The sequence below is a fragment of the Zootoca vivipara genome, chromosome 4 (assembly GCF_965207765.1).
Source record: "Zootoca vivipara chromosome 4, rZooViv2.hap1.1, whole genome shotgun sequence".
NCBI classification, from domain to species: Eukaryota; Metazoa; Chordata; class Lepidosauria; order Squamata; family Lacertidae; genus Zootoca; species Zootoca vivipara.
Window position 1 is genome coordinate 32,070,069 of NC_142587.1, and position 21,214 is coordinate 32,091,282.

The 21,214-nt window shown below is 42.4% G+C and overlaps 1 protein-coding gene across 5 annotated transcripts in view; it reads right to left on the bottom strand.

The window, feature by feature from the left end:
- HERC2 (HECT and RLD domain containing E3 ubiquitin protein ligase 2) overlaps nt 1-21,214 on the bottom strand; it is a 94,776-nt gene that overhangs the window by 5,995 nt on the left and 67,567 nt on the right. For all 5 annotated transcript variants that reach the window (XM_035116815.3, XM_035116814.3, XM_035116812.3 and 2 more), the window contains exons 70-89: nt 19,926-20,079; nt 19,118-19,225; nt 17,766-17,897; nt 17,310-17,468; nt 17,106-17,224; nt 16,151-16,276; nt 15,730-15,885; nt 15,271-15,386; nt 14,917-15,115; nt 13,400-13,614; nt 12,871-13,048; nt 10,772-10,933; nt 9,266-9,357; nt 8,726-8,865; nt 7,142-7,329; nt 5,690-5,887; nt 4,808-4,891; nt 1,351-1,492; nt 230-424; nt 21-133 (exon numbers count right to left, since the gene is read on the bottom strand). In XM_035116815.3, the coding sequence (XP_034972706.1) occupies nt 21-133; nt 230-424; nt 1,351-1,492; nt 4,808-4,891; nt 5,690-5,887; nt 7,142-7,329; nt 8,726-8,865; nt 9,266-9,357; nt 10,772-10,933; nt 12,871-13,048; nt 13,400-13,614; nt 14,917-15,115; nt 15,271-15,386; nt 15,730-15,885; nt 16,151-16,276; nt 17,106-17,224; nt 17,310-17,468; nt 17,766-17,897; nt 19,118-19,225; nt 19,926-20,079 (2,976 nt within the window). The remainder of the gene's footprint in view (nt 1-20; nt 134-229; nt 425-1,350; nt 1,493-4,807; nt 4,892-5,689; nt 5,888-7,141; nt 7,330-8,725; nt 8,866-9,265; nt 9,358-10,771; nt 10,934-12,870; nt 13,049-13,399; nt 13,615-14,916; nt 15,116-15,270; nt 15,387-15,729; nt 15,886-16,150; nt 16,277-17,105; nt 17,225-17,309; nt 17,469-17,765; nt 17,898-19,117; nt 19,226-19,925; nt 20,080-21,214) is intronic.

Below are 21,214 nucleotides of genomic sequence, written 5' to 3' on the forward strand. Positions count from 1 at the left end.
GAACATAAGTTTATGCTTGCCTCACTGAGATCAGCAATGGTTAAGTTCATTCCTGCCAACTGTTTCCACACAGGTTCTGCAAGGTTGAGGCTCAGAGGACTCCCGGTCCGAATGGCGATCCCCAGCAAAACCCCTTTTTTTAAGACAAAGAGAGAGGTTTGTATGTGTTATTCAATGAAAGCTTTGCACAGACTTTATAAAGATGTTGCACTTTCGATGTGGCAATTACCCAGGAAACGAAACATGTTCATGTGCAACAAAGACTTTGCTGCAGGGTTTAAGAGAAAGCAATCTCTGTTTGCTCCCGATTCATCCCGTCCATTGGGAGTCACAATCAGAAGTGGCGTCAGCCCGTTCTGAAGTTCCTCGCACATTTCTGCTATTGATTCGCTGTAGCCTCCACCGCAATCATCTACAGATTCACCTAAGGCAAAAAGAAAAAGAAAAAAATAGGGAGGAAACGGAATAAACTTCAGTGTTAAGGATAAATTAATTTGAGAGCCACTTACAGCTATGTCAGGTTGCAGGTGGGGATTACATGCAGTGCAAATGAGTAATTCCCAAATGTGTTGTTTTTTGTTTGTTTTTGCCTCACTTCCAATCTCCAGGGACAGAACAGGTCACATATTTCAAATACATTAGTCCTACCAGGGCTCATATGTTGCAGAAGTATTTGTTTGTTATTATTTATTTCATTAGCAAACAGCTTCCCATAAGACAAAACAACAACAAGAAGCTGTAACTATGAAGAATCCTTGGGTATAGCCCATAATTAATGAGGAAACGACTTATCCACGATGTTTGGGACAACATACTAAGCCAAACCTTGGTTTAGCTAAACACAGGGTTGCAGAAAGAAGGGCAGGTTGGGGGTGGGAAGCAAAGCTTCTTCCACTTTCATGCAGCTTTCCACACTGCATGAACCAGATCAACATATTAAATAAAATCACCAAAGGAAAACTTTACAATATGAATAATTGATTTCAACATGGCTATAAGAATCCGAATTCAGCCCTAAATTAAATTAATTTCAGATTTAATCTGAAATTCATTTCCCCCCACCATTAGTACAAAGTGAAATACAATTCATAAGGCACTGTACATTTGTGCTGAGAGTTTGATTTCTACAACTATTGTTTAGCTGGCATGGCTTTCTATTTGAGTATGACAAGTATGGAATCATTTTGATTGATAACTAGTTTACAAAATTTTAGTACAATTGCCAGGGGTGGGGTGGGGACTTGTTCATGCATTTTTTTACGTTTCGTCTTTCCTATTGCAAAACACACTATTGAAGAAAAGGGGGGGGAATGCTGCACAAGTTAAGGCATATGAAAAAAAAATACTTACCGACAAATTTGACTTTCCAAACACGATGAGGTAGGAGAAGACTGTCTGGGCTGAAGGAGCTCATTTTAGCACACATCTGTCCAAAAACAGATTTTGTACCATCTGGGCCAGCCAAACCTCCTTTACTTCTGGAACGCTTTACCTGATAGTAAAAAGAACGAAAGCACACCTTAATCACACAATTCAAATTTCACAGACCAAACACTTAATGCTTATTGAACAGTACTGGGATACTTGTAGTAATGTGGAAACTCTGTGTGTGCGTGCATCTCAAAGGAGTGACTTTATTTCAGAAGGAATTTTTGAAAGCATACATGTTATAGAAAAAAATAACAAAGAGCTCAGCACCTACATAGAGGAAATTGTGACCAAAAAGAGGTAGTGAATCGATGAAGTGATAACCCCTAGAACTTCTTTTGGGAGAGTACAAGAGTTGCTTTTTAATCCTGCAACTTCCCCTGAACTGTAATAAATGCTCCGCAATTGTTTGGACTCCAGGTTCAACATTCCCAGTTAAGAATGATGGCTCCAGAGATGGATTGAAAACCTCTGCCCAAGATTCAGGAGCATCACTTCTGGATAGAGTCAACAATACGTATACAGTCGTACCTTGGAAGTCAAACAGAATCCGTTCCGGAAGTCCGTTCGACTTCCAAAATGTTCGGAAACCAAAGTGTGGCTTCCGATTGGCTGCAGGAAGCTGCTACAGCCAATTGGAAGCTGCGTAAGCCCTGTCGGACGTTTGGCTTCCAAAAATAGTTCGCAAGCCAGAACAGTCACTTCCGGGTTTGCGGCATTAAGGAGTCAAAACGTTCGAGAACTAAGCTGTTCGAAAACCAAGGTACAACTGTAGAGGGATACAGACAGAGGTAGAGATCTTTAGTGTTCTGCAGTTCCTTAGAACATTCACGTTTTCCTACGGAAAAAAGCTTTTTCCATCTCATATCTTAGACCTCTCCTTGAAAACCACAGTAAGGCTATTACAATGTTTAAACTTCATGACAGACCAAATCCCAATGCAGTGTTGGTGTTAAAATATTCCTCTACACTTAACAGCATATGCATAATTTAGGGCATTTCCCACCATGCCCCGGCCATAAATTCAATCCTCCCACACCTCCCTATGCCACAAAGGCAGGCAGGCAGGCAGGCAGGCAGACTACTCTGTCATTCAGGTAGACCTGGCAATATGCTCCACATTATCACAAAACCAAGCCAAGCTTCCTTTCTACGCTTTAGTCAGTGTATTAAAACAACACTTCATATTCAGCCTTTGAAGAAATTTCTTTTGAAAAGGCAGATTTGGCCTGAGGCTTGGCATTCAGCTTTCCCGCGTCACTGGAAGTTCTTCTCCTAACCCACATCCTCCTCAATGTGACCCCATGTGATGCCCAAATGTTTGTTTCCTGGACCTTAATAGTACTCAAGGCAATTTGAAGTTCTCCCGAGCTATGTAAGCAAAGGCAGCCCAAGATCATGTGGGAATAAAATGTACAAAGATGAGAGAAAGCGTGCTTTTCAAATCATATCCGACTCCTGGGCTTTAACAAAAAAAAAAAAGCTACACAGAGAGATGCGCAGTACAGGAGTGGCTGTTTGATGGCTCCCCTGGTTCTTTTTCAGGTTAGCTTTCCTTTTAAAAAACAGAAACAAAGAACAAGCACACTAAAAACCAACACGACAAATGAACTTCACAAATAAGTAAAGAATACTACACAAACAGTAGAAAATTCATGGAAGAAAAGTTTGCCCATTTGCTCCTCCCTGCCGTGAGATTTTAGAGGTTGCTGACAGAGGGAGGAACCATTCAAAATTGGGAGGAGCCCCATGAGATTTGGGGGCAACTCCCTCTTGATCCACCTCATCACATGTTGTGAACATATTCTGTAAGCCGCCGCCAGAGTGGCTGGAGAAACCCAGCCAGATGGGCGGGGTATAAATAATAAAATTATGATTATTATTGTCTACCCAACTGCATATTTTCCAGGATACTCCTCATCCCCCGCACCTCTAGAAGTTAACTCAGGGAGCAAAATGGCTGCATGGGAGAGGAAGGAATGGCAAGCTTTGCCCTTGTTCACTTATATTTTAAGATCCAAGCCATTCAATGGATATTGGTTAAGAAGCACTCTCTTCAGCATGTTAACTCAATGCGTTAAGTACTTTATAAGTCAGGGTTGGGACCCTTCCCTACCCCCACCCCTACAAAAAAATGGCTGCATTCCCTCGGAAGAAATCTGTTGTGGGGGCAGCATGCCAATGGTGATAGGGGACACAGCCATCCCACCCCTCTCTCACATCCCCATCAATCCATTCCATTCTCTATCACCCTTCCTCACATTCACCTCTCCCGGTATAACAATTAAGCTTTGGGGGAGTGGGGAGCACATTGTTTTCCTCCAAACAAATCTAATTGCTGCACTTGGGGGGGATTTGGGGGGCATGTAGAAGGATAACCTTCCCCAGCTGTAAAACACACACACACACACACACACACACACACACACACACACATTAACACCTATACAACAATTAGTCGTTGAAAAAATTCCTATTGGCACTAAGGAAGCTTTTCTTAAAAGCCTAATTGCCTTGCAGGGGGGAGATTTTCAAAGAGGAGGTCATAATTAGGCTTGGAAGAAAAGGTTCCATCTCACAAACACTGAAATTATATTTGGTGAAAGATCAGGTCTGCATTCACCTGCCACAGGCCGCTTGGTGCCGCATGTCTGTTGAACATCACTTTTGAGGAGATACCCCGGCACGACAACCTAACTTTTGAAAGCCTGATCTGCACAATCTTTACCTTTCACAACCACTGAGGTGCATCACTGATAAAGATGGGCTTCATTTTTATCAGTTTCACCAGCTGACGAAGCCTTTGTTGGCCCAGCCATTTGCCAGCTGGTTAAGGCTGAGAATATATTTGTTGGGATTTTACTATAGGTGTTTTATTTCATAATGCTTTGTGTACCCTGCTCTGGGCCTGTTGTACAACGAAGAGCAGATGAGAATATTTTAACAAAATGAATTAAGTTCAGGCTGTATATGTACATAAAGCCCTATCAATGGGGCATAAGGTAGCCACAATTTCAGTCCTTTATCACACATAAATGGAGTTGGAATCACATCTGCGTAGGTGTCTTATTGCCGCCAAAACATTTTTTAATATACAACTAGGAGCTTTTCCAAAGGACCATAACGTGGCTGTCGTCATAATTAGCTAGAAAAGAGCAACACACAAAGTTATTAGCATTACAAGTGCTCAGTCCACACACACACACCCCCAACTGAGCACTTGTAATGCTAATAACTTTTTGGGCCGTTTTTTTTCTAACCAGTTATGATGACAACTACCATGCCTACTGCCTGAGCACAAAGCCCTGGAAAGCCTGGCAAAGTTTTTGCGCAATAACAGATTCATATTCAAGGCACTCAGATAGCACAGCATTCTGACCTGAATTCTGTTGAGTTCTACCACAGGCCCATGTTGCCGATCTCTCACCATAGTTGCTTGCACAACCTTTCTGAAAGCCGCCTCCTAGAAAAAGGAGAAAATAAGGTGTTGAGAATGCGATCCTATTCTTCGAGTTGTGTTTGCCGGGTGGGATTGGCATTGCTACTGAAACCTCCTTGCGCTGGGATCAGCCCACAGCCATTATCAAGCAGCATAAACATTATGTCAGCAAAAGAGGCAGCAACATGTTTTTTTTAAAAAAATAAATAAATAAACAAACTCCCATTGTTCAATTGGAAGCTCCATACAACTGCCCTCATCCCAACTGTGCAGCCACAAATGACTGTCCCCATGTCCCTGTCCCCATGTGTCAGGAAAAAACAAGGAGCAAGCAGATAGGAACTCAGTGACAGAAGATATAGCGACAAGGGTTCCATCTCCAAACAGCCAACATGTGAGAGTGGAAAACAAAACAAAAAGGAGCAGCATGTGAACAACACTTCATTTCTCAGAATCCTTACAGGCACCCTGTCTCAGGACTCCGGACACGAACACCTACAAGATACCTCAACCGTTACAATTATGATTTCATGTATCATAAGTAAGTAAGCAAAGCAATGACAATCACATTTTGAAGATGCAAATTTCCCCTTAGCGTCTGACTTGCTCAGGAGGAAAAGATGCAGTCCGCTTTCTGGTAAAAATGTGAAATGCTGTTAAGCAGATATGGACAGAAATGCAACAGGGAAAAACTTTGTCATTAGATTCCCTGCATCTGCACCCGTGAAGTTCATACAGAAGATAATTGGGTCTGAAGAGAACTTAGGGCACCGTTTCTTAGAAGGTCATTTTTAGTGGAGAAGTTGAAGTTGGGATAGATACCTTTCCTTGAGAGATCAAAATTCCACGTAACGTATCAAAGCCCACGGAAGGACCTTGGCCAGTTTCATCAAGGCGTCCCTCAAGATCAAACATGGGAATGCAAGGACAAAAGAGTTCGGAGATGTGGTGAAGGAGCAGCAATCTGTTTCTTAAAGCAATGATAGGAATTTCCTGTAGATGGTTGTACTCCATAGGAACCTAGAACAAGCACATTGTTAGGGTTTAATGAGAACTGAATAAGTCATACGCTAAATGAGATATCAGGCACAGTCAATTTTGCTAGCCTATCTACTGAACATCCAGATATTGCCTTTGCTTGAGATTTGTTATCTCCAAAGGTTTATACATGGCATAGCCAAGAAGGAATTTTTGAATGTCATTAGGGGCCAGAAAATGTATCCTATCAATTAGTGAAATTGATCAAGTAGTGAAATTACTACTACGCTGCATAATGCAGCATGTTTTTAAAAAACCAAAAAACAATCCTTCTGCTCTCCCTCACAATATCCATCCCATATTTCATTGATATATTCATGGCTCTTGTAGTAAAATTTAAGCATCCTTCTGGCACCTTTCTAATTTCTTACTATCGAAGGGCACGGATGTTGCTCCTCCCATCATATTAGTCATTGCAAAGCAGCTTGGATTGGCAGACAGAAGCTCACTTTTGATTTATGCAAGTTTTCAGGAAGTTTTTCCATGGCTTTACAGTGTGAAGAGGTATAAAACTCGCAAGAGGGGCTGCAGGAAACACACAGCAGAGCCCAAGCTATTCACTGTACCTATTATTGCAATATCAAAAAAAAAAAACCAACCCACGCACAGCCTTTCAGTGGGTTTTCACCAATGTCTCCAAAATTCTGAACTAGTTCATTTACCCTCAGCATCACTTGCTACTCAGTGAAGTCGCCACAAAGCCAAATATGATTGACTATTGGAGCACTGCAATTGTATCCTGTTAGGCATGTGGCTCCTGACTGGGAACAACAATGCACTGCTCTCATTTTCAAATGGCTTTGTCCTCAGTGGTGTAACAAAACCACATCTCATACCGGCGTAGCAGCATGGTGCCGCCTCACTCCTAGGGTTTTCAACCACTTAAAAAGAAAATCTACTTTTGATCCAAAAAGCTGAAACAGGAAAATACTCGGTGTAGCCTTAACCACCACGCTAGGCAACCGCTAAGAAGATGTTACCGATGGGTAAGTGGGGGGATGGGACCAATAATTACTAACATAGAGCCACTGAGTGCTAACAGTTTATACATTTTCCCAAGAGTCTGAACCAGATGTGGGGAATATTTGGTTGCCCAGATGTTGCTGAGCCCACCCCATCCCTGGACATTGGGCCATGCTTGCTGGGGCTGATGGGAATTGCAGTTCAGCAACAAAGGGATAGTCAAAGGGTCCCCACACCTGTCTTAAATATATGGTTTAAAAGGCATAATTTTACCTGGGTAGGGAGCTTGCCTGCATTAGCAGGCTTGCTGGTGGACCAGGCTAAGGTATGTGCCGAGCCACAGGCCACTCTGTTGATTTTTTTACCCTGAAGTGCTGCAACCAAGCGTGGCCTTTGGATAGCATTAGTTGTTCCATCTCCAAGCTGCCCTTCATCGTTATCTCCCCAAGTATATACTTCACCTAAGACAATCAAAATCATTATTTCGCCACTGAATCATGACCAGTATAAAAAGACACAATAATAGACTGACAACGTAAATCAGTTCAACATACCAATATCAACATTCAAACTTTTTTTATTATTAAAAAAAAAGCACAATCTTTTAAAAGGTAATTCGGAGCTACTTAGCGCTTAATATATTCCTATGTGGAAAACAAACTGAAATAAACAGTTGAATGCAGAGAAAGGATTTGCAGAGCAATCCTAACTACAGGAAGCTGGTGTAACTTAGGCTTTTACCCTAGGAGCTACCGTCAGCTGAGCCAACAGGCGAGTGTGGGTCCAAATTTTGATGATAAGGTCATAGGTTGCATGACTGAACTGAACCACATTTGGAATAGGTGTACTTCTCTCTTTGCCATGTCCCAGAGCACTTCTTTATTGGGACTTATGCCAGTGTAAAGTTCCTGCAGCTTCTGTTCTAGTGGCTAAGCCCCTGCTGAACTGGGGGGGGGGGGAGAGACATAGCCCGGTGTAGCTCTGGCTCAGCTGGGGTGAGGGACATATAACAGCTCAGCCAAGAAAGCACAAGATCTGCTGAATCAAAACTTTATTACCTCCGTGGAGCCCAGGTGTGGATTGTGCTGGGAGAGTGCTAATCAAGTGGGAATAACATAATGGCGTTTGCATATCTGGGAGATATCTGGGCATGAAATGTTCAAATGGGCCACATCTGCATTACTTATTTATTTGTGCATGTGAGTACATACATTTATTTGTGGAAGAGCCTCCATTCAGCGGCAGAGCACCTGCTTTGCATGCAAAAGCTCCTAGACTCAATCCCTGGCATCTCCAGGTAAATTTGGGAGGGATTCCTGCCCAAAAGCCATGGACAGGTCCTGCCAGTTTGTGTGGGCAATACTGAGCTACATGGACAGTTGGTCTGAATCAGTATAAGATAGTATCCCATGTATGCTTGTTAAATAGCCGTCCTCCTCTTTCCTGTCACAGCCTCCTAATTCTGCTTTTAATTTAAAAAGCCAACCCCAACCCATTAAGATATTGATACAAAACTTGCCAGATAATGTCTGCTTTGGTCCCCCCTTGAGAGCTTAGAGCACCTACTGGATCAGATCAAGGAATATCTCAGTCAAATCTGGCATGTTGCTGGGAAGCCTACAAAGCAAGAATTGAAGGCGTCCTTCCTCCCTCAACATTTTATCTCGTAGCAACTGTTAATCAGAGGTACACTGTTCTCTTATATCACAATTACATATTTGCAACAAAGATGCTTCGTTATTCGTAATTGGAACATCTTTTCCTTTCTCCCTTCCACATTCAAAATAAAAGCAGTCATTGGGGGGTGGGGGAATGGAAGAGGATGGGGTGTGTTTTTTTGTTTTGTTTTTTACATACCATCTTCAGTGCAACAGACACAGTGTAAAGAGCCAGTTGCAATAGCAATGACTTTCTTTCCTTGCAACCCCTGGACCTGTCGAGGTCTCCGGACATGATCATCTGATCCATGCCCTAATCGATGGTAATCTCCTTTGCCCCTGTAATCGCAACACAAATTTCAATCAGTGCATTTGTTTTCTCTTCAATCAATTGGCAATTCTTAGTTAGACTAGCCTGACTGGGTGAATTAGGGCACTCAGATCTTAATTTTCCTCTCCTAGAATTAACCAGCAAGATGCTAGATAGGTTATTCACAAAAGCCTCTTAGTTGTTGTATTAAATAAAAATGGCTTTGCAGTGCAATATCTCTTGGGAACAAATTTAAGATAAAGTAACACTTGTTCTTTAAGGTTTTCTTTTCAAAATAGCATTTTTTAAAAAATTGAAGTTAAGTGAAATCAAAACCAGTATAACCTGATGGTACTTTTGCAGAAAGAAAACCAAGAACCACAAAGAACAATTTTTACATTTCTAATCCGCAATCACTGATTCACTTACCAGGTATAGACTGCTCCAGACTTAGTAAGGGCTACAGAAAACTGTGAGCCACATTCCACTTTGACTACTCCAACTCCTGTGAGAGAATCGATCTAGGGAAGAAATGTTTGAGCATAACTCAAAGGATAGGATAACTTCATAGCCCAGAGCATTCTTAGTCAGATAATGGTTTTAATGCTGACTAAAATAAGTTTTTATTATAGTAACTTAAGAGAAATACAGTGGTACCTTGCTAGACGAATGCCTCACAAGACGAATTTTTCACAAGACGAATGCGTTTTGCGATTTCAATGAAGACTCGCAAGACGAAGTTTCCTATGGCGCGCTTCGCAAGAATTTTGTGGTCCCATAGGGTGCCTCGCAAGATGAATTTTTTTCCCGTCTTGCAAGGCACCCTATGGGAAACCGCACTTCAATGCGTTCCTATGGGAGCCGCTTCGCAAAACGAATTTTTCGCTATACGAAGCGACTCACGGGACGAATTAAATTCGTCTTGCAAGGCACCACTGTAATTTTAAATGTTCTGATTCTCACCACTCTAAGATAACTATTTTCTCCTGAGGGCTTGTTTTAAAGAGGTACTATTCAATCACCCATAGAAAAAATAAACTAAAGGAAATGAAATCAACATCTGGAGACAACTGCCAATGTTGTTCTCCCAAAGAGATCTCCAAACAGGTTGGCGATAGCACATGGTAAAATCTCACAAATAAACTTGACAAGAAGTGCATTAGAGATTTGGAAAGAGAAGGATACGCTTGACTTTACTGAAGTAGTGGGAATATAACAAGCAAAATATACCAAAAACAAGGAAAATTTTGTGACTACTTTAACTAGACGCTAGGTTGGATTTTGAAATTTTGATTTAAACTTTTTAGAGAGGGTTGTACAGGGCCAAAGGGACAAAATATTGTAATGCCAAAAAAAAGGAGGATGAAACCCTCGAGAGACTTCTGCAGTCTCTTAGAATTTGCTGAAATGGTAACAGATTGGTGTACAGATGTTTTTTCTGATGGAAATGACATTGTGCCTCTCTTAAGACTTCCTCTTATGTGTATTGTTTAAGAAATGGAAGTAAACATCTTGGTAACTATGCCGGTGGAACAATAAATTCCCACTGGATGTCAGTATGTCAAAATTCATGCTGTTAAAGACACTTGCATAACTTTTGATTTGTAACAGCTAACGGATCATTCTAACCTAAAAAGTAATATATAGCAGAGTGCTTCTTAACCATGGCGCAAAAGTTATGGTCCCTTTTATCAAGGGCATGGCAATTTCATACTCAAACATGAATAGGAAGTTTTGAAATGTGAGCAAAGCATCTAAAAAAAATTAAAATATTTTCATGGAATCCTTTTAACTCAACAGCACATATAAAAGTCATAGCATTCAATATAATTCCCTAACTCAGCTAGCTTATGCTAAACGTAAAATAAAATCTGTTCTATTTACAGGTTGTCAAGTTCTTTCTCTCTTATTTCAGAAGTTTGAAACTCAAAATACCTTCATCGGTACTTTGCAGCCATCACTGCCCCCTCTCCCAAGTTTCCCATAGTCTCCATCTCCCCATGACCAAACAGTATCATCATCCGTCAAGCAGAGCGTCTGTGCATCTCCACTGCCACAGGCTATGTCAATCACACGGTAGCCCTGGAGTGCTTCCACCTAGAAGATAGGCAAGGAGGGTTTTTTTAGTAAAGAAATCTCAATAACCTGAGCTTTAGGCAGCAAGAAATAAAACAAGATGTACACTAACTTATGTAGGTCCCCTCATCATTAGGTCTTTCTTGTAAGGCAAGTTTATTCTAAAGGTAAAGGGGCCCCTGACCATCAGGTCCAGTCGTGTCCGACACTGGGGTTGCAGTGCTCATCTCGGTCTATAGGCCAAGGGAGCCAGCGTTTGTCCGCAGACAGTTTCCGGGTCATGTGGCCAGCATGACAAAGCTGCTTCTGGCGAACCAGAGCAGCACACGGAAACACCGTTTACCTTCCCGCCGGAGCGGTCCCTATTTATCTACTTGCACTTTGATGTGCTTTCGAACTGCTAGGTGGGCAGGAGCTGGGACCAAGCAACGGGAGCTCCCCCCGTTGCAGGGATTCGAACCGCTGACCTTCTGATCAGCAAGCCCTAGACTCTGTGGTTTAACCCACAGCGCCACCTGGGTCCCTGAGTTTATTCTAGGAATAATGAATAATCCAGAATACTTGTATCAAGTAAACTAAATGTGTAAAGTATAGATCTTGGGGGTATGCAGCAGGTTCAGATGAATCCCAAATTCCCTGAATGAAGCGGAGTGCCTTGGAGAGATTCTTTCTTTCTCTGAGACAAAGCAAGAGCTGTATAAAATGTCATGAATCAAAGTAAGGATGCCCTCCCCCCACATATGCCTCATGCCACCTCAGTGACTTGGACATTGAACAAACTCTGCTGTCTATGAAAAAGGAAACGTTTCATAGACCCTATAGGAAACCTGAAAGGCACAGGGGAGTTAAGTCTCATTGTCTGCACTAGGCCAGGGCTGTGGAAGCTTCACCTGTGAAGCCATTTCCCCACCAAACCACGCCCACCTGCCAATCAGCTGGTGTCACTTATGTCAGCTGGTGAGCGGGTGGGAGGCCAGGGTTCAATTCTGCATTGGCTCCAGCTGCCCGTTCCCAGCAAGGGGCAGGTGCCTGCAGCCCAAACAGCAGGATTTAACCCCCACTTGACAGCTATGTGCAGGAGTTAAAATCCGGCTTGGCCGTGTGTGCATATTCCCAACAGCAAAAGGAGCATGCGACCAAAGGGAGCCTAGAAGATGCATTATTCCCCAAAGTGCTGAGCACAGGGCTGAAGTTCCCACACACCTAAAAGCCAGCAGGCTTTTCGTTGAAGTAAATGGCCATTTAACTGCCAAAGTGGCAATGGCAGGCAAAGAAGGAGAAGGAACGAAGAAAATAAATAAAAGAAACGATAAAGGGACTGAAATAAGAAATGGGAGGAAATCAATAAACCCAGGATGGTGAAAGACGTACAGTAGGGAGGAAAGTTTTGTTGTTGTTTTTGTTTTAAATTTTACCTCAGCGGTGGACAATTGTAAGGAAAGACACAGAAGGGAGCCAAAATACATGCAAAGTAACAGAGAAAGAAAGAAAGAAAGAAAGAAAGAAAGAAAGAAAGAAAGAAAGAAAGAAAGAAAGAAAGAAGGAAGGAAAGAGGAAGGAAGGAAGGAAGGGAGGGAGGGAGGGAGGGAGGGAGGGAGGGAGGGAGGGAGGGAGGGAGGGAGGAAGGAAGGAAGGAAGGAAGGAAGGAAGGAAGGAAGGAAGGAAGGAAGGAAGGAAGGAAGGAAGGAAGGAAGGAAGGGGAATATCAGAAAAGAAGAAGACTTAACTGATCAAAAAACAGTAAAATAGTGAGAGCCAGGAATGTTGAACTGCTCCGTCCAGGCAGGAGGAAAAAATTGAGGAGAAGCAGTCTACCTCCCACAATTCTTTGCTCCTGCCTGAGTCTTGTGCAAGAGGAATAGCCCAATCCAAAAACTTCATCGTCCACCGTAATAAATAGGAGGCATTTGTAACCATTTTTTTTAAAAAAATTACTGAATTATATGACACTATCTCACCAATTTCGGTTTCAGCTGATCCTCACTATCCCCATGGCCAAGTCGTCCGTATCTTCCCTTGCCCCACGTGTAAAGATCCCCTGCGGCAGTAATGCATGCACTGTGCGCTCCGCCTGCTGCAATGTCGACAACCTCTATGCCCCGCAAGGATTCAATGACTCGAGGACGGTCGCAAGGACTAAAAAAGAAAACAAAATGAAAATGAGGACACAGCTTATTTTTATAGTGTAAATATAGCAAAGAAACTGACAGCGATAGGAGTCATTAAATCATAGCTTGAAAAAATCTCACAGCATAAACCACCCCCTAAACAAGCGTTTTGCCTGCAAATAAGAGGACCGTAACACAGAGGGCAAATGTTTTATTCTATTCCCATCCTGTGAAAGGGCATGAGAGACTGTGTGGAGCAGGAGTCCATTCAGTCAAAGTTCCACACAGAGGCCCACATTTTCCTCTGTTTTAAGATTCTGCAATGCCTCCCACCCATGTGCTTATAATATATTCTCTAGTTAAAAATTTACTGCATTACCTTCGGTTGCCGTGACCCAGCTTGCCATCCTCTGCCTCTCCCCAGGAATAGACTTCTCCTTCAGAAGACAGAGCCAGGCAGTGCTTTCCTCCAGAATTAACAGCAACTTTCTTTATAAACACGTGCTGAATGGACTCTAGTAACGTTGGAGTAGAAACAGACTCTGTCCCCCCAATTCCAAGCCTTCCACCTGCCCCGTATCCTGTGGCATATAACTAAACAGAAGATAGGATTTTGTCAATCATATGGGTTTGTTATATCATTCATTCTGTTTCTGCTATTCAAGCTTTGAGTGCTGTTGTTTATGCAGCAAAAACAGCACAACATCCCACTGGGGAGCAAGCGCCCAAAACAATAACAATTGAGCACACTCAGTGGCCCCAGACTGCTGAATGACTGTAGGCAGTGGGAGGCAGACAGAAAACAAGAGTGACGGGAATTTGAAAAAGCGACATTCCCCACTGCAACATTTTGCTGTAGGTCCTACTTGCATGAATACAGTTCTATGGAGACCTGCATTGTTATTCACATGGAAAGGATGAGCTTTGCAGCTATTTGTTTACAAAATTATCTATGTGTTGTGCAGACGCTCTCAGCCTTCTTACGCTACATATTTTGGGCTGATTCTTAGGTTCTCTGTGGAGCACACTAAACCCTTCTGCATGGTCAAGTTTCAGACAGAAACAGTAAGGAATAGATGGGAGTATTTGGTTCTTCCCCGACACCACTGCTACACTGCTAACTTTGTCTTTCACCTGATTGCTTTTTTAAAAATATTAATTGATACAGCAAGGGAATTAAATCACACAAAATGTGCAATCACACCGCACAGGCAACAAAAGAAATGGCTCTAATGTTCTATGAACTGCTTTCCTCTTTTTGTGATTCTCAAGAATCCGCTTTTATGGTGCATTTATTTATTTATACCTCACCCTCACCCTTCTCCCAGCACAGAACTCAAGGCAGCTCACGTGAATTAAAGCACGTACAACTAAAAACACACTAATCAATATAAATATTTTTAAACCAAATAAGTAAGTTACCCTGTTAAAACAGCACTGAATTTGAACACTTAAAACCATTTAAAAACATAAAAAGATAAAATGCACTACATTCACCCTCATAAGACCCTGCCACAACCACCAGTTAGTGGCTTGTGGCCTGTCTAAACAAAACAAAACAAAACAAAAACTATGACTATAGTTCTAGCAGCTTAGAGTTTTCAATATACAATCTGCATATTCATGATACAACTAGAGCTCTAAACGAATTGTGCGGTGACTTTTGCCTCATGCTTAATTGCCAATATTGCTGCAGAGTTTGGAACTTAGTGGGCTTTCCTGTGTTTGATACTGGCTTTTGCAGCTCTGATCTCACATAACAAACTCTGCCAAATAAGCCAGCGTTTTTCTTTACAAGTTTGCAAATCTTTCTTTTCATTCACTGAGCATGTCCCCTTCCCGCTTCACATACAATTTCAATGTCAACGGCTCAGCTTGACATTAACATAGTCTTACCTTCCCATCAGCAGTCACTGCAAAAAGTGTCTGCTCTCCACCAATCAACTGCACTGGCCGAAGCGTGGCAAGGGCTTCACATGGAGTGGGAACTTTGACCTTAGCACCTTCTATGCCTCCAAGCTGTCCTCTGTGATTATGGCCCCAGCCATAAATAGTTCCACTGCCTCCAGCAGAAAGCGTCCAATCATCCGGTCGCCTGTTGAGAAGAGAAGTCCTGTGAATGGGCTGAAATTCCGTGTTCCCTCAAACTTTTCATATATTCAAAAGAAGAAATGCAGTCCCAACACTTTTAACACCCTTACCCCACCTCACACACACACACACCCAAAAACTATAACGTTTTCAGGTTACCTGTTCATCCACTGTACAAGCTGTTCATCTTGCTCTCGCTTAAAAACATCATGGCTCTCGTGCAGAACATCCATGTTTTCATTATCTGCCATTAGTTCTCGAATTTTCTTGGCCACCTGCAATATAAACCGTAGCATTTAGTGATTGGTTAAAGTAAGTGCAGCTTTCTTCATGGTTTGAATTTTCCTTGACAGTATCAATAGCCAATCAAGCACTGGAATCTCCACTGAAAGGGTGCAGGAGCTGTTAACTAGGCCAAATGTTGGAAGGTCACAAACTATATATCCTGGTGGCCTTATTTGGCACACATACTTTAATGTCTGCATGCTTGCACCATTGTCCATGATAATATTTTTTGATGTGTGTGTACACTCTCTCTCTCTCTCTCTCTCACACACACACACACACACACACTCTCTCTCTCTCTCTAGCATGAAGTTGAACCAGTTCTCCAAGTACCTCATCAAGGAAGAGGCGAGGCATTGGTGTCCTCTTATCAAGGGCTACAGCAACTCTTGAAGCCATGCAGTATCTCCTAAACCAAGCCCATTTGTGTGTCTCTGCACAGCAGGGAAGGGTATCCAATTCCAGGTCACAAGCAAGAGCTACAAGCACCTACAAATAAAAACAACATAGTTCGAAAGCACAAGGCTTCAGCCAGACCAGGCAGTAATATGCTGGCTGTTCTTCAAGTTAAAGTATTTTTTAAAATTCTCTTTAAAAGATACGACTTTCTTCTTTTCTTGTAGGAACATCTCTCCCCCCCCCTCTCCCTTTATCCACGTAGCATAATTAGGATTGTAATGACAAATTTCCCCTTAAGTAATGCTAAGGAGACCCCACTCTGGGCTTCTATGGTTTGTACCCCATGCCATCCTACCTTAAAGAAAGGACTGTGGAGAAGTTGTTTGCCACCTCTGACAATGGGATCTTCATAATCAAACTGCCTCTGCAATGCTTCAGGAAGGCCTTTAACAAGAGCAGCTAAGGCACTGCCTGTGAAACTCTAGGGTGGGGGGGGAGAAGCAGAATAAATAAAGGAGTATTAGTTTCTAAGCACCACTTGACAATGGTTGCACTTTTGTAATGAAGAAGTTGTAAACCTAATCTGCCAAACGTCACTAGATTGGGGGCAGGATGGGGTGAATGAACTCATCTGTGTAACTATAAAATATTTGCTGGTACAGTGGTACCTCGACAACCGAACGACTCAACTTCCGAAGGTTTCGACTTCCGAAGTCAACAACCCCGGAAGTCTTTTCGCCGCACGCACAGTCGGCGCATACGCAGAAGCGTGAAAGCGCGCTTCACGCATGCGCAGAACGGGCGCTTCGAGAACCGAAGACTTCGACTTACGAAGATGGCCGCGGAACGGATCGTCTTCGTAAGTCAAGGTACCACTGTACTGCCTAACCAACTCTAATGAAGTTTTGTTTCCTGTTTAAAGTGTTTTTACACTATTCTAGGGGGGGAAAGGCTCCCAGAGCAGGTTATAAATATCAGTAATATAATAAAACATATCAATAATAGTATCTCCCCCCCCCCCCGGTTACGTGGCTGCTATCACAGAATTCATCGTGATTTGTACAAAAGGAAGGAAATTCTCCTGACTGCTGCTTGCTAAATGGTGTGAAAACCATCAGTTAAGTATCCAAAAGACAAGCGAAACATTACTCAAAGCATTGCTAGAGCTTTAAAAAGCCCCAGAAGGTGTGGTATTACATGTTTGATTAATGACAGGAAGGTTGCTGTGAGCTATTCGTGTCTTACAATTTACGCCGGTATTAGAGCAATCTCAAGAACTCATGTTGCTACTGGAAATCTGAGCTTCTTACCATAGCTCGTGCTTCGCCATCATTGTCTCCCAGTATTCGGTTGATGTTAATTGATTGGCCAAATTCAGTAGTTAGCAACTTCCGCAGTCTCTGTAAGGCCCACATTCTGTGACTGGCAGCTAAAAATGCATAAGAAACATAAGCAGATCGGCCTAGCAATCCATTAAACATACAAATCAGAAACTTTTCCAAAACTGCACCTACCCAGAGCACTCAGCTGAGCGCATGCTGCCAGCGAGGCTGCCAAGCGAGGAACTATGCTCCTGTTGGAAGCAAAATTCAAACGGAAATCCAGCAAACATGTTACCAAATCCATTGATGGGCAAGAAAGAATGCAGCGATCTGAAAGGAGGTCTTTGGGACCTACGGGCAGAAAGAGGAGTAATATTAGCCATTCCTCCATCTAACACTTGGGCTTGTACTATTTATTGGAGACCTGGCCTTCTGATGTAAATAAACCACTTTGAGGCACCTTACAACTTAAAAAATAAGACAATTATCAGCTCAACCTAGAGTCCAGATTTTCTTTAACACAAACTTAAGCTCTCTCTTTCCTCCTAGCTTAAGTTGTTTCTTAGCTTGCTAGCACAACTATCTCTGATCCCTGTGAAAAACAAAGGAACAAATATACTAGTGCAATTAAGCAATTAAAACATTCACCGGCCGCCGGCATGATGGGATAAACTGTGAAGCGCCAGCCCCATCCATTCACAGAGCCATCGCTGATGAATTTCCATTTTAATTCATCGCCTGGAATGCGCAGTTCACTAGACCAGTCAGACCATTCACGACCTACAAGTTTGGATGAGACAAAGAGTTAACAAACGGCTGCTTAGTTTGCTGTATGTCACCTACTGAAGCACCACACACAATGATGGTACCCACTGCCAATAAAATTCAATTTCACTAGGGAATACTAATAACTACTAGTATCTACTACTACTAAAACACAATGTGGCTGTTGAACAAAGCGGCACTGTGACTCTATCTGCAGCAGATCAGTAAGAATTAATATGAACCCAGAATCTATTATTACTGGTTCTGTCATTGGAGATGCAAAGGAAACAGCCTTACAAAGCCTAAAAGCTGTCCTCGGATCCAAGCGGTTGTTTTGTTTCCCAACTAAGCACAATGAGAGCATGAAGAATGAAACTAGAAACTAAAAGCTAGTACAAACTGCCAAAAGAAATCAATACAAATAGTAGGACATGCTAGAAGCATTGGGTGGAAATATTCAACTCCAGTGCTCACAATCTATCAAACTGATTGTGGATCATGCTTCTGTTTTCATGTTATTAGTTTTCCAGGTATTGTTTCCCAAAAATCAACCTATCATTCCAGTAGTGAGGAATGTGAGGCTCAAGTGATGAATGTGGCCAACTGCGTCCAGCCCAGACTGCCACCCTTTTTGATGGAACGCATAAGAGAGGGCAGCAAAGGATGAAAGCCCAAATGCACTCTGTGCAGCTTTGGGATCTAGGGCTAACCAAGACGTGCTCCCTGCACCCAGTCTTTCTCTCTGGGTGCAGTGCGAGCATTGGGTGTTGTTGCCTAAAGGCACTCTCCCAGCTCCTTGGGAAACAGCAGCCAACGATGTGTGCTTCCAGTCGCCCAACTTTCCCCTTGGGAGCTGCAAATTACCCAGCAGGCACAGAGACAAGCTCTCATGTCATCCCATCTGCAGAGGAAGGATAGAGGTGTATCCCTGTTGGGCAGCTGGAGCGCTAACTGCCTGGAAGTCAGAAAAGCAGCAACGAAGAAAGAGAAAGGGGTGTCAGAAAGAACAGATAATGGGGGAGAGAAGAGGTGCGTCTGCTCATTTTTGGTTCTCGGCTTTGCCTACCATTAGCTGTAGTCCCCAATGTAGCTTTCCCATAGGCCTACCACCCTCCTTACATAAAGGTTTCTCACCCCTGTTAAGAGACCAAACTGCAATACATCTTTTTGCTGATACAACACAAAGAACAATAAAGCATTTGGCACAGCGCTAATCTGATATTTTGTCTCATTACCTGATCGGACAGAAACTATCCGGTTGACTCCATCCATGACAGTGAGTGGGTCATGGCGTCGTTCTGTGGAACACTGACGGTCAAATTCTACTCGAAGCCCTTCAGCACCTAAAGGGTGAAAGCCACAAAAGTAAAGCCCCTTTTAAAAAAAATAAAAATGATTTTCAACTTTCTGACAGGATAGTTTAAAACCCTGCAGGTTAAGCATCTGGTGTACAAAGCATTCCTAGGTTTGCGTGTACCTTTTACTGTAGCCTTATCAGCTACTAAGGGTCCTTTAAGTTGCACCCAGGCAGGACAGAGATAGTCCAAACTCCAAACATGAATTTCAGCTGTATAGCTAAGCATACTAGCACTTGCAACAAAAATTATTATTATTATTATTTCACTAAAATATGCTATGATTTCAATGGAAAATATGGACACAGCTACTTCTGAATGAATCTAAAACATCCACCAAACAGTTATGTCCTAACAGATATAAAAGCCATTGTGTTGCAAAAAAACATTAGTGAAACTATGATGGAAGTATTGCCCTCTATCATTACATCTGTGTGCCCAGGGATAATCAAGCAATCTTTGCACAATCTTAAGAACAAACTGCACTGCTTTTGTTGTTGTTGTTTATATACATTAGAGAAATTTAAGCCCCGTCAGCAGCTACAAACATGCATGATTTACTACCTTAACAAAACTTCATGAAACCACACACTTTTTCAGTAGCCCATATTCATTTGGTGTATAAATTTTACTGAAGGCGTAGAATCCATTTCCACCTATGAGTTTATACCCTATGAGAATTTAGTACCTGGTATTTTAACAGTGCCACTGGTAGAAGTATCGTCTGTATACGGATGACTACTTTCCACCACCACCGGTTGCGAAGACAGGCGGCCACTTTGTGAATCTGTTGCCACATCTTCCAGCTCCGTAACGCACAGCTCCAGCAGCATATCAGCAACCTGAAAATACAAATCTCGCAAGATTTATTTTTTGCATACATAGATGCTCCTCATTCTTTTTGCAGGTCAATCGCATTCCAAAGATAGCATGCTAAAACCAAACATTAAGGTTGCTATCAGAAGTGGCATGTAAATTTTAAAAATTCGCAATAGTTCTTTCAAGCAAGATCTATAGTACAAAGGAAGGTGAAACAGTCCCTAAATGCAGGGGCATAGCACTGTCTGCCAGCGCCTGGGGCGGAAGCGCACTTACCCAACCCTTGCTGCTGCTGGCCAGGTCCTAGCCAACCCCCCCAAAAAAAGATTCTGGGTCCTGGGCCGCATTCCCCCTGCCCCCCCCCAATGCTATGCCAGTGCCTAAATGTCAAGGAGGCGTTGGGTAGGAGGTAAGCTTCAGTCCAGGAGTGAAGCTGCCTCTGAGAAGTAATTTGCTGGCAACAAGAAAAAGGTGCAGAATAAAGGAAACGCTAAATAAATAAATCACACTGAAGAGAGATGGGGGTGGCCAGCAAATCCACCCAGACATCATTACCCAGCAGCCGTTACTGACTTTCAGGCCTTTATTTTGTTAAATTGGAAATACTAATTTATGCTGTTACAATTTTGCTTGTTTACCTTATGGCAGAATTGTTTCATTGTTTATTGGCCCTGTTTATGGGATTTTGTATATTCTTTTTCAGTTTATTTTTATTACTGTGTTCCCTTGCTCTGGGACTGAAAACATTCAGTGAAGAGTGGGCTACGAATACTGTAAATAATTTAAAAATAAAATAAAATAGAGGAGACAAGGACCAGGTTTCTCCAACAACTTGCTATGCATGTATGCACCTGCCCTACAAAATTTCAATCTTGCCAGCTCGTTCAATAAATTAACTTCTTTCCAGTTCTAAAGTTTCATCTCAATTCAGTTAACAGATTGCAAGGACTACTGAAAAATACTATGAAAACATCTTTAGCCATCTCAGGTGTGTACGTGTGTGTGTGTATATAAATGTTCACTGATGTTCCTAGATATTTTCAGCAGTCTTTAACTTCTCAGCTGTGTAGTAACCACATTAGGAATGTCAGTCTACTTAAGAAGCATTACAAGTATAGGGCAACCGATGAAACAAAATCCAAGGTCACTCTGACCAAC